This window comes from Pteropus alecto, unplaced genomic scaffold, assembly GCF_000325575.1.
Source record: "Pteropus alecto unplaced genomic scaffold, ASM32557v1 scaffold398, whole genome shotgun sequence".
Classification (NCBI taxonomy): Eukaryota; Metazoa; Chordata; class Mammalia; order Chiroptera; family Pteropodidae; genus Pteropus; species Pteropus alecto.
The window spans coordinates 503963-516922 of NW_006442497.1; the positions used below are offsets into that span (position 1 = coordinate 503963).

The following is a 12960-nucleotide window of genomic DNA, read 5'->3' on the forward strand; positions in this document are numbered from 1 at the left end:
CGCTCCAACCACAGAGCCTTCTGTGATAGCCTCAATGCTCCCTTAGAGAGACTAGAATCACAAGGCAGGTCATCAGTGCCCCGTGCCTCTATTCAATTGCCTGTTCAGCCCTGGTGCTCACAATCCACCTGGAGAAGCACTTCACTGTGACTAGCTGGGTCTTGCTAAGGCTTTATCGAAATAGGATTAGTCTTTTTTTGTTTTTGGAGGCAGGGTGGAGGAAACAGAATAGGAGATAATAGACCCTCAGGGGAGGAGAAGGTCCCAGGACAGGATGGGGTGGAGGCCAAGCCAGTTCAGGGTGGTGCCCACTGTAGACCACACCCAGCATGAAATGGCCCCTTCCTACACCTTAGGCCCTTGCTAGAGACTCTGCAAAGCCTTCCTACCTCTGTGCCTCAGTTTTCCCTTATGTACAAAGAGAATATTAATCTGAGGGCATTGGAATGGCTCAAATGAGATAAAAACAGTCCTGGTTCCTGTCACCTGAGCTGGGCCCTCATCCTGTTTCCCCAGGGGGAGAATATGCTCCTGATAAACCAAGCTAAGATTTTAGAGAGATGGGCACCACTCCTGCTCCCCAAACCAGACCAGAAGCCTAGGCGTCTGGCCACTCTACCTCCTTCACATCTCCTCCCCACTGCCACTGTCCTAATCCAGGCCTCACCATCTGTCACTTGGGCTATAGAAACAGCCTCCTCCCTAACCAGCTGGCCGCCTCTCGCCCTTTATCCAGCCACCACACAGCTGCTCGACAGAGCTTTCTAAGATGCAAATCCTATCATGCCCCTCTCCTGCTCAAAGCCCTCAGGGGTTCACAATGCTGACAGGATGAAGTCATGAATGTCTTCTGTGGCAGCATTCCCATCCTTCAAGTGTGGCCTGAATAGCATTTCCTGTATCATTTTTCACTATGATCTCCTGCTCCCCTCATGCTTCAACAAAATTGAACTTCTCCCCATTCTTAAGTAGTACATGCCCACTCCCGTCTGTGCCTCTGCCATGCAGTTCTCTCTGCCTGCTGTACTCTCTCACACATCCCTCAAGCCTAACCAACAAACTCCTACTCATCCTTTAAGACTCGTCACGAGTAGCTTCCTCTGGGAAGCCTCCCTTGACCTCTCAGTGCTCTGACAGCCCTCGTGCCTCTCCAAGCTGGGCAGGCACTATACTACATCATCTGCCTGCTTGGATTCCTGTCCCTCCTACTAGGCTGTAACATCCTTGATGTCACATCCAGGTCCTTGTCATCTCCCCTGCCACCGGCTGTCACTTAGTAGGTACTCATAAATGAATGAATGAAATGAATAAATGAGTGAATAAAGGAATTACATAGATAGAGGCTAAGCTAACATCCTCCCTCCTGAGCTCTCATCACTTTAGGGCCCCTCAGAGTAAATCTACCCTGCCACCACCCACAGGCTCCATGACAGGACAAATGCTTGAGCAGCTGGACATCAATTTCTTCCTTCCCACATCTCTTGAGGCCCTGTAGAGAGGCTAAGCTTGGCTAAGAACTCAGCAGAGGAGAAATGTAGACCGAATGCCTAAGATGCAGAATGACTTAATGGTGACCAGGTGAACAGGAACTGTGAAGGACCTGGCGCATGCCCGATGAAGTCCGCTGCCACCCGCTTTCAAGAGTTTTTGGCCCAGTCAAGTAGTACTAAGCAGGTCCATGTCTCTGCCCCCAACTGAAGCTGACTGGCCGATAACCACTGACTGACAGAAACTGCTCAGAGCCGGCTCAGTCTGGGGTACACCCTATCCGGTATACCCCTCCCCTGTTCCCTGTCCCCAGTTCCAGGGGCCAGGCAGCCCCTCACTCACAGTACTCAAGGCCCAGGATGATGTCCCGCAGGTAGAGGCGAGCTTGCTCCTCGGGGAAGGGCTTGTCGCAGGGCACCTCCATGACTGGCCTATGGGGAGGGAGAAGAGAAAGGGTTTCAGTTGAATCAGGTTGAAGAAAGGCAGGCAGCAGATGAAGGGGAACAGGGGCTGGGTCCTTCCAGCCTCTCCCAGGAGCCTTCTATATTTAAATGGGTCCTGAGGACCCAAGAGATTAGCTTTTTTTCCCATATAATGAAAATTTAAAAACACACAGACACAAATATCCCTTTACAATCATTATAATTTCAAATTAGGTTTATCTTAATTTCTGATTGGCTCAATATCACTTCTTCTAAGTACTTAATTATCTATAATCAAGCAGTTGCAAAGATGCCAGTTAGAGCAGTGTTTTTCAAACTGTAGGTCCAGATCCAACAGAGGGTCATGAAATAATTTAGTGGGTGGCTACCGCTTTTTTTCTAATAAAGTAGAATATATCAGAGTATATCATGTAATAAGGATATGTGCTGTTTTGTAAAACTTTAGTTCTAGTTACAGATATAGAATGGCAATGTGAAACTCATACTTCTCACTTTAAATAGAGGTTAAGAACATTTCAAGGACCCTGAGTCTTAAAGGGACACCGCTGTCTGCGCTCTCCCCCAAACCATAGCCTGTATTTGAGACCTCAGCAATTAGGGCTTCCAGTCCACCCAGGCCCATGCCCATCTGCTGCTCTACACATACCCTGAGAAGGCCAAATAAGGCAACATGAGTTAGAACCCTAGGTTTCACGAGACTTACTGTGTGATGGTGGGCAAGCCACTTACCCTCTCTGAACCTCAGCTTCCCCTCTTGTAAATGGGAAGGAATGAAGTCCCACCCATCCAACTTACAAATTTGTAAAGCTGAGAGAACCCTTTGTGATTTGAATACATGTAAGAGTTGAGTCCCATCTCTATACTTTCACTTGACAAACACTTCTTCTCCCTCTCCTCCATCAAAATCTTCTTTCCAGTTCTTCAAGGCCTGGTTCAAAACCCACCCCGTTTTCCAGAGGCCTCCCTGACTATTCCAGCCTCACTGACCCACCACCAGCCTTCAAAGAATTGTCCTCTTGGTCTCTCATTTCACCCCAGACCACAGCTCCCCAAGGGGAGGGCCTGGGCCTCTGCTTTCCCCTAGAGTAGCTGACTCTAGGACTAGGGACACAGGGAGGGAAAGGAAGGCCTAGATGAGACTTGACCTGCCTGATAGGGATGGGGAACTCACCCCTTTCTCAGGAGGTCAAACACTGAAAGAAAAGAAAAGAAAAGAAGGTAAGGTGTAGCCAGGCCGGCAGAGCAGGTGATGCCAAGGTCCCTCCCTGTTCTGGAGGCCAGGAGGGGGGCAGACATCCAGGCATAACTGAGGGAGGGACAGGACAGGGGTTCCACAGTATCAAAGGAGGTAAATGGGTGAGAGTGGGGTCTACTACGAATGTGCCTCATCTGATTCATGAACTCCTTCAACGAGGCAGAAAATTTTCTAAAGGTCATAGCAGTTTGGTAGGTAGGAAAGGGAGTGGAGACTAAAGCCCTGGCCTCTAATTCATACACCAGTCTTCCTTCTGCCCCTATTCCTGAGGGCCTCTAAGCCCAGCCATGAATCAGGCACCACAAACTTAATAACATTAATACTAACAATAATAGCTAATGTATCTTGCATATAATAACTCATTTACTTCTCACATCAACCCTATGAAGTGATACCATCATTATCTCCGTTTTACAGGTGAGGAAACTGAGGCACAGAGCTATTAGACAGGGTCTGGGAACCCATAGCACGTAGCCTGCTTCCTGTGTCTACCCGACCCACTGTCTCTCTGATCAGTAGAGGCGGGGCTTGGAAATATCTGTTGAATCTAACTGGATATTTTGAGCCTGGTTCAGCGGGGCTGGGCAAAGGAACCTAGGGGCAGAGAATGTGTGTTTTCTCCTTGCCCCCCCTGAAGGTCATAAGTGTCTGTGAGGAGCCCTTGGACTGACCCCAGGTAAGCTGCTTTGGGAATGAACTGGGTCACTCACCTAAATAGAGGTTGTCCTCAGCTGGGTCATCCAGGACCTGGTCAGGAGGAGCAAACATGAGGTTTGAGGAGGCATGGAATGGGAGTCTCAGACTTGTCTTCACCAGCCCCCAACCCACAGTATGCTCTATAGCCACCCCAGTCAATGGAGCAGGAACTTGAGGAGGCATGGAATGGGGGTCTCAGACTTTCTTGTCCTCACCAGCCCCCAACCCACACTATGCTCTATAGCCACCCCAGTCAATGGAGCAGGAACTGAGCAGGCACAGACAGATGAGGTCTCAAAAACCATAGATACTCATTCTCAGTGAGACTCTGAGACCATCCTGAACTTACTCCTGAAGCTTCCCTGCAGCCCCCGCTCCAAGTCTGGCTATGAGCCTGGAGGCCTCAGCCATATCTGCTCCCTCAGCGGGATCCCTGGTTCTGTGCTGAGTGCCCCCAGCACCAGAGGCTACTCAACAGGTTGAGACACAGATTCTCAACCACTCACCATGGCCACCTACCTCAATCAGCTTGACCACATTCACATGGTCCAGCTTCTTCAGGATGGCAATCTCCTGGTACACCCGCTCTAGCGGTAGCAGCTGCTTGGCTGGTCCTCCCTGTGTAGCTTGGGACCCTCTCGGAGGAGGGCGACCTGTGACCAGGAAGGGGAGTCAAGCCCCTGCAGCAGGAGGCTGGGCCTCAAGCAAGAATCTCGCAAGACCATAGTCTTGTCCCCAACCCATCAAGCACACACCCGCCTTTGTTCATCCCCAGTCCTAACAAAAACTAGCTAGCGACCAAGATCTGCCCCAAGGCTAGGGGCTCCCAAGTACAGGACCCAACAGATACATACGTGGAAAACCATACTGTTTCAGTAACTTCTTTTTGGAAAGAACTTTCATTGCCTGAAGAAGGAGAGGCAGAAATGTCAATGTGTGCAGCCACCAGGGGCTAGGACAGGCTGCTTATGGTGGAATGAGTCCAGAAAGGCACATTGGGCATCTGCGACTGGCATTGAGGGTATGGCTGGGTGTGGTTAAGCTGGGTGAGCGCCTGAGTTTAGGCCTTACCCCTATTCCCCAATAAGCCTTTCTAGAGCTCTCCCCTCAGAGGCATCCAGCTGCTGCTTGCATATTCCCAGGGTCAAGAAACTCACTGTCTTTGCAACCCCTATGGACAAGAAGTTCACTCCCTTCAGAGGCAGCTTGTCCTCTGTCTTCCCAGCTTCTGCCCATCTCCCACCCCCAGCTTTCTAGGATCCAGCCTGGGCAATACCTCCCTCCTATCCCCAGACTCACATAGTGCCTGTCTTCACTTTCATTGTAGGCCAGCCTCACCACACCGTAGGCACCCTGTGGATAGGCACAGGTCAGCTCCACCTGGGCAGAGCGATCTCCCCCAGGACTAACTCAGGAAAAGGGGAGCCTGAACAGCTCCAGCCTCCTCCTCTTACATCCCATCTCCACCCCCCACCACCAATGGGCATCAATTTCAGGCAGATGGGGATGGGGTTCCTGAGCCCTAGTACCTGCCCCTGCCTGGCTCAATGCAGCTCCATGCTTCCCCCAGCCCCTCCTTATCTTCCATCAAAAACTCTAGGGAGTCAGGAATCAGGAGTCATCTCCCACCTCCATCCCCCACCCACCCCAGGTATTTCCTAAAGAGAACAAAATTTTCCTCACTTCCAGGCCTGGGCCTTCCTGCCTCTGTATCACATTCCCAGAGGAGAAGGGATTATACCAAGCAGAGGATCCAGACAGACTGCCTTCGCAAAGCCCCAAACGAAGTTCTCACTGCTCCTGGCCTGCCCCAGTCCTACCTTGCCAATTTCACTCTGCAGCTTGTACTGGTTCAGCTGCACACAGTCCTAGGGGATAAAGAGGGAGCATCAGGTAAAGCTTGATCCAGAGGCAGCAATGCTCCTACCTCAGGAACCTATTCAAGGCCCAGTGCTGGCCCTCACTCCCAGACCCCAGGTCTTATCAACCTTTCAAGTTGGGATGAGGAAACTTGATGGTGCCGACACCACCAAAAGTGACAAGAAGCCTTGGACGATGTTTGAAAACATGAATGGTGAGCCATGGTTATACTTTGCTTCCTAGGAAGTGGGGAAGGAAAAATGCACTGATTTCTGCCTGGATGCTGGGGTCTGGGAGATCCAAATCTATAAGAAACCCATGAGCAAGTATTTCCGGAAGCAGCTGAATGTGAGGTCTAGATAGCATGGACAAAAAGGAGGAAAAGAGCCTTGGGGACAGAAGACCAGAGTCCTGGCTCAGGCATAAAAAGCTCAGCCTCTGAAGGCCATAGATTGCTCAGTACTCAGGTTCACTTTCAGATCTAAGTGGCAAGGACAGAGCCAGTGGAAGCCTAGAGGCTGGAACCATGCTGGCAGCTTCTGAGTCAGAGCAGACTCAAGAAAGCAGGATTAGGGGTGGGGGCTCACGCTGGAAAAGTGACTATGTCTGTCTTCAAATCTCTAAGAGGACTTTTGGGGGGACAAGGGAGGAGCCTATTTCCAAGGCCTGGACTGGGTGGGGCTGGGAATGGTGGGAATTATAGGAGGCAGAGGTTGGCTCAGATGGAGCTCCCCTGGGTGCAAAGAGGCCTTATTGAGAAATAGTAAGCTCCCCAACTCTGGGGATATGCAAACTAAAGGCCACACAGCTGTGTGGCAGGAATAGGAACAGAAAGGGTCTTCACTGAGCACTACTAAAAAGCTTGTGAGCACTCCCTAGCTCTGCCCGACCAACCTCTGCATCCGAGATGGCCACATGGTGGGACTCGATGGTGGGCCTCCGCCAGGCCCGTGGGGAGATGTGGCTGGCAGGCCCTGTGGCATAAGGCCCAACCTGGGCCTCCAGGCAGCTTCCTGCTGGCCGCTCCTGCAGGGAGAACTTCCTAGCTGAGAGGCTGGGTCGGGCCAGGGGAAGTCTTGAAGCACTGCTGGGGATCATGGAGGCAGCTCTGGCCCGTGGCGGAGGGTCCACACCATTCCTGGCAGGCCCTGGGCCACCATCCACCTCCTCCAAGTGGGCCACATCGATGGCTGCCACTCGCTCCACCAACTCTGCCCGAGGGTCCTGGCAGCAAATTGCTGGGCCCCCCTCCATCGCCGCATTCAAGGGGGTCCTCTGTGCAGCCTTATTGGGAACCTGAGAAGAGAGGGCAGAAAAGGCTTGAAATTGGCCACAGAGCAAGGAGGTCAGATTTCTAGGCTCTTCTCCCATTACAGTCCTACCTGCATGCTTTTTCCCCACCTGTTCCCTCTGACTGGGTTGCCAGCATTCAAACTCCTACTAAGTGAAGGAGTTCTAGGAACTCATCTGGCTCTGCTGCACACCAGCCCTCTAGACTTCTAGTGTTTCCATCTGTAAAACAGGCATAGTCATGCCTACCTTGCTGGCTTCTTAGGGAAGCAGGGAGAATCTGATCCTCTGGAATCAGGACAGACAGATACAGGCAGAATACTGGAGGCCTAGCGGCCCTAGGAGAAACAGAGTCCAGGGTCAGCTCAGGCCCTGAACCAGCAGACATCCCAGTGACTCACCAGCCCCACCCCTTGACAGCAGAGCATTCCAATGCTGCCGCCTGGAAGCTGGCTAGGTGCTAGTAATGCAGAGGCCTCCCAGATGATCCAGGCCCACTCGCCTCCTTCAGGGAGGCCTCCCTGATATTCCAGCCTCCCACCCCTACCCTTCTCACAATTTCCAGGAAGATTTCCCTGGGACTCCAGCCTCTATCATCTCCTTCAGGGAGGCCTCTCCAAGGCAAGTCTCCCATTACTGCCTTCTCTGCTCCAGCAGAACCTGCAGCCCAGGACAATGTCCATTAGGGAAAGGGACTCTGCTTTGGTAGCTGTCAAGATAGACTTCACTGCACTAAAAGGTCATTCTTTATTTTTTCTGGTTTTCCCTTCCGGTTTATTTGTGTAGCCAAAATGTTTTGCTACCTCAGCTCAGACTAAGATATTCCCCCTGGCCTGGCCTTATACCTACCCTGGCCGTATTGCAGTCTGAGCCCCAAACGAGGCCCCAGGCCAAGGACTTGAACCCCAAACCAACCTCCAACCTCCAGTCCTGGCCCTTACTCTTGACCACAATCCTGGACTAAACACTGACCCCAAGCTGAATTGTGACACTCAGGCTGGGACTCCATTTCTGCCCCAGGCCAAGCACGGGCCCCACCCCAACCAGATGCCCCTCCCCATTCTTGGGCCAAACTAGGCATCTTCTTAGGAAAAGTGAGTGGACTCCTGACCTTCTGCCCTTCCTGTCTGGTGGTAACTTCCTCTGTCCCTACACAGTAACTTCCTCTGTCCCCACACAGTGACTTTAAAAACACGGTTTCTGTTTCACCCCTCATTCTCCCATCGCTGCTTTGACAGATGTCAAGGGGGCACTGGAGTCCACTGGCCACAAAGGAGCCTAGGCTGAGTCCCAATCCTGCCTGCTAACCTACTGTGGTGCCCTGGGTAGTCTCCTTCCCGACTCAAAGCCACAGTCTCTCCATCTATACTATGGATGTGGGACCTTCCCAAATTCCCTAGGGCCACAGCAGGGCTTAGAGATGGATCGTGGATAAGGATATGGTCCAGAACCCTGTGCCTGGTCCACAGAGTGTTGAATGAGTGGAAGCCTGGAGGTGGTGAAGCTGATGTTGACATGCAGAAAGGAAAGGAGCAGGGCATCCAGATTGGTAGCAGGAAAAGACATGGAGGCTGGACCCAGAGGAGTATGTGTGTATGTGGGTGAGGCTAGAATATCAAGGAGGCCTCTCTGGAGGAGATGAGAGAGGGGTGAATAGGGCTGGAGGAGGTGAGAGCGGGCAGTGACTGGAGTTAGATTATCAGAGAGGCTTTGGGGACCAGGCCCCATGCAGGAAGGAGGAAGCCAAGGCTGAAGGGAGTCCTCCAAGCCTGGCTCATCCATCCAACTCCTCCCTGTAAGTGGCCCCCCCTGCTGCCCATCCTCCTCACTTTGCAGGCCCTTTTTCTCACTCCTCCCTGTAAGTGCCCCCCCACCCCGCTGCCCATCCTCCTCACTTTGCAGGCCCTTTTTCTCTCATCAGAATATAAACTCCATATATTAAGGCTTTGTTGGCCTTGTCTCTATAGGATCATTGGTGTCTTCAGCTGTGCCTGGCACAGACTAGGAACTCGATAAACATTTGTTGAATGGATGAGTGGTTGCCATAGTGATCATTACTGCCCGGTCCCCATTAGATAGATGGGAAAGTAGCCTCAGAGAGGGAATCCCAACAAGCCTAAGGCCCCAGCCCATGGCAGGGAATGAATCAGTGTCAGGAATTCCTGCCCTCCGGTTCTGGGCAGGGACAGAGGGAGAGAGCTACCACCGGCAGAGGCCAAAGGCTGCCCTAGCCCATAAAATTTGCATCTGATTTCCTCCTATAACTCCCTTCCTCTTTTCTCTGAGGAAGAAAGAGGCCCAGCAACGGTCAGGGATGGTCCAGGAGTCACACAGCAAGTCAGAGCAGAGCCTTCCTGCTCCAGCCTGGGGCCCTGTTACCTTGTTTAGGCTTTGTACCTTCCTGGCCAAGCCCATGGGCACATGACTGCACCTCTGTGCCTGGGTTTTCCTCATCTGCAGAATGGGGTCACTAGCAGTCTCAGTTCCCTGAGCAGGCGGTTGTGAGGAGGAAAGGAGTGAACGCCCATGTAGGGCTCAGAACTGGGCCCGCCACAAAGGAAGCCCCGTAAAAATGAGTTGTTGTTGTGCTGCTGTTGTTGTGATTGCCTGGCACATGCTGTAGCCCAGATGGATGCGAGGGCGGCACCAGGAGGCTGTGAGTGCTGACGTCAGGCTCTCCACCCTCCCTCCCGCCTGGATCAAATTCAGGTGACTAAGCATGTCCGTTTGAGAGGCAGTCTGGGAGGCCCCAGGTTCCTGCCTCATGTCCAGGCAACAGGGCCTGGTGCCCTAGGTTACGCATGTGAGGGCATGTGTCCACACTCGAGAGAATGTGTGCAAGCAGGGCTGTGGGTCTGGGGTGATGGCTTGTATCTGCGTGTATGTGGGGGGGGGGGCGGTCCACACATAGGCACATATCTGTATGAACACAGAAAACAATTGGTGTTGTCTATAGGCATGTGTAAGTGTGATCATCTGTACTGTGGGATCTACTGGAATTGAAACGCAGAAGGTCAAGTTTAAACTTCCAACATGGTCACTTGTCCATCAGCCTGGGGCTGCCTGCTGGGCTGGGCTTTGTGTCTTCGGCAGAACCTAGGCCTCTTGGCAGCTCCCCAGGGGACCTCTCGAGGCTCTCCTCAATCTGAGACCCCAGAAAATGCTCTGTAGAAACTAACTCAGCAGATAACTAGTGGCCACATGGGCAACAAATGGACAAACAGGCTGGGACCCAGACCCAGGGCAGAGCAAGGACTCTTCCAGGCATGGGGAGCTTCCCACTGTTCAGCCTAGTCTGCAGCCAAGAATAGCCAGACTCAGGCTCTCCCTCACTGGGAAAAGCTACCCCAAACCTGATCTCCCAGGCTGGGGCTGTGTTGTCTTAAACAAGTCATGGAGCCTCTTGGAGGCTGTTTCCTCATTTCTGAATCAGATGGCTACCATCCTGCCAACTCCCAGGGTTGTAAAAGGAAGTAGATGAGATTGTAGACACTGAAGAAGTCTGTGCCCAAGCAATGTGGGGCTAGGACTTATCTGTGTCAGGAAGCCACCGAAGGAGAGCCTTGATGTACTAAGTACAGCCCCATATCTGTCCCCTGGCTCCAAAAAGGCCCTGGCACATTACCCTCGGGCTCCTCCTGCTAGGCTATGTCCCCCACCCACAGGTGCCTGGCTATTCCCAAGGGATGCAGACCCTAGTTCCGAGATCCTACTTGGCCAGGCCTCCTCTTTAGAATGTGCCACATCCACCTGGGTCCCCCAGAGGAGGCCCGGAACAGGACAGAGTAACGGATCCTGCTCTCATCCCAGCTGGTTCAAGCGGCACCCCCTGGGATGACTTCAGGCACCAGTCAGACCTTTCTGAGTTCTGGAAGGCTGCTGTGAACCTCAGGGCCAAGTTTAGCAGAAAACCAGCTACAATCCAGGCAGAGAGGACACACAGCACTGACTGGTAGAGGACTAACCAAAAGAGAAAGCTGTAAGGAGGTGGTCTAGCCACTAAGGCCAGACATGGAAGATGGCTCTGACATCGCCAGGCTGCCTCACAGGAGCTGTGTTTACGCTCCTGACAAGTGTCTGGATGGCCCTGGCAACGGGTGCCCTTGGAGGCTCCCGCCTCCACCCAGGATGACTCAGTCCCCTCCGGGAGGCCCAGGCGTCTGGTGCCAAGTCATACTTGAGGATGCTTGCTGTGAGGATGCCCCCTCCCACCATCCCAGGGGAGGCCTCAAGCACCGAGGTGGGCTCTGACCGATTTGGCCCGGCAACCCTCAGCGCATCCTCAGTGCACCTGGGTTGATGGTCTCCAAGCCTCCCCTTCTACCTCTGAACCTCCTCATCCTCCACGGCCCGTCTGAGCCTGCAGCCCAATTCTTTCTAACTAGTTGTCTCCTCCCTTTCATGTTCCTGGGCAGCTCAGACCCAACAGGGCCCCAATTCAACTCAATGTTTTCCCCAAGTCTGCTCTTCCTGTCTCCATCGCAGAGATGGCACCACCATCCTCCCAGTTCTCCCAGGGCAGAAACCCAGGAGCCCTCCTTATCACCCAGCTTTACTACCCCCTCACTCAACTTACTGCCCACTCTGGCCAAACCGCACCACTCGCAGCTTCCAGAACTGCAGACTGGGTTCTGCTGCCAGGCCTTTGTACAAGCTGTGCCTTCTGCCAAGAACACACCTCCCTCTCCTTTGCTGCCGGAGGACAGCTCAGACATCTCCTCTGGAAGCCCTCCCTGATCTCCCCACGTCTGGTGGAGGTCACCGAGTCGATCCCCTCTAAAAGTCCAGATTCAGGCCTCCACTTTCCTTTCCCATTGCTTCCATCCACACAGGTATCCCCACCTCCAGGCTCATATCCCGACCCCATCCCACCCCATCTTCCGTACCAGTTACTAGAGGGAATATCTCTACTATGCAAATATGGTCACAGTCGTTCCAGAGGAGGAACTTGGAATCTGGAGGACAGAAGGGCAGGAGACCTAGCCTCAGACTGGGAGTTCACAAGCTGGGGAGCAGCCAGGACACAGATTCCTGAGATGCAAATTCAAAGTCATTCATTCACACAACAAATACTCACTGAGCACCTGCTATACGTGTCCAGGAACTGTGCTGGGAGATAAAGCAGTGAACCAAAAAGACAAAGTCCCTGTTTTCATGCAGTTTAATTTCTACTGGGGCAAGAAGCCACAAACAAGAAAGCCTATAATTAACAGATGTGTCAAGTGGTACATGCTATGGAGAAAAATATAATCGTATAAGGGAGATCAAGAGTAAGGGGCTAGGGTTGCTATTTATGCAGTGTGGTCAGGAAAGGCCTTTCTGATGCATAATTTGAGAAGAATCTGAAGGAAGTGAGGGAGCAAGTAGTGTGAACATTTGGGAAGGGCATTTCAGGCAGAAGAACCAGCAACGGCACAGGCTGTGAGGTGAAACTGCAAGGAGGCCAATGTGGCTGGAGTGAGGTGTTCAGCATGTGAGAGGTACCTGATGGTAATCAGAGTCACACCTGGATGAGAAAGCCATCACTCAGCCATCACTCGCTCTGCCTGGCCTCAGGGATGGCTTCCTGGAGGAGATAGCATTTAAGCTCTTTCATGACCACTGAGTAAGGATTTTAGAGGATGAGAAGATGGAAGTTCACACAGTACATAACAGAGAGCCATTTCCTGGCTGGGACTCAAGGCTTGGCTTGGGGGTTTGCGGGGAATGTCTTTGTGGACAGAAACCAGGAGGCCTCAAAAGCCAGAGGAGAGTTTTAAGCAAGGGAGTTACTCAGTCTAACGAGGTTTAAAATGATCTCTCTGCCTTGTGTGGGGATTGAGGGTAAGAGACCAAGGAGGAGATAGGGGTCTCCTGAGTCTGTGGGCCTAGAACACAGTCTGGCACACAGTGGATGCTCAATCTGTATATGCTGAATGAAGGAGTGAG

The 12960-nt window shown here is 52.4% G+C and overlaps 1 protein-coding gene across 4 annotated transcripts in view; it reads right to left on the minus strand.

Moving 5' to 3' along the window:
- Window positions 1-12960, minus strand: part of CAMKK1 (calcium/calmodulin dependent protein kinase kinase 1) — a 29017-nt gene that overhangs the window by 15098 nt on the left and 959 nt on the right. Inside the window, exons 2-10 of one of the 4 annotated variants that reach the window (XM_015597476.2) lie at window positions 7282-7370; window positions 6637-7038; window positions 5703-5750; window positions 5182-5235; window positions 4737-4788; window positions 4402-4535; window positions 3897-3933; window positions 3103-3124; window positions 1831-1919 (exon numbers count right to left, since the gene is read on the minus strand). In XM_015597476.2, the coding sequence (XP_015452962.1) occupies window positions 1831-1919; window positions 3103-3124; window positions 3897-3933; window positions 4402-4535; window positions 4737-4788; window positions 5182-5235; window positions 5703-5750; window positions 6637-6996 (796 nt within the window). In that variant the 5' untranslated portion in view covers window positions 6997-7038; window positions 7282-7370. Of the gene's footprint in view, window positions 1-1830; window positions 1920-3102; window positions 3125-3896; window positions 3934-4401; window positions 4536-4736; window positions 4789-5181; window positions 5236-5702; window positions 5751-6636; window positions 7039-7281; window positions 7429-12960 lie in introns of those variants that run through there. The other 3 variants (XM_025040157.1, XM_006922209.3, XM_015597477.2) reach the window with 3 other exon arrangements.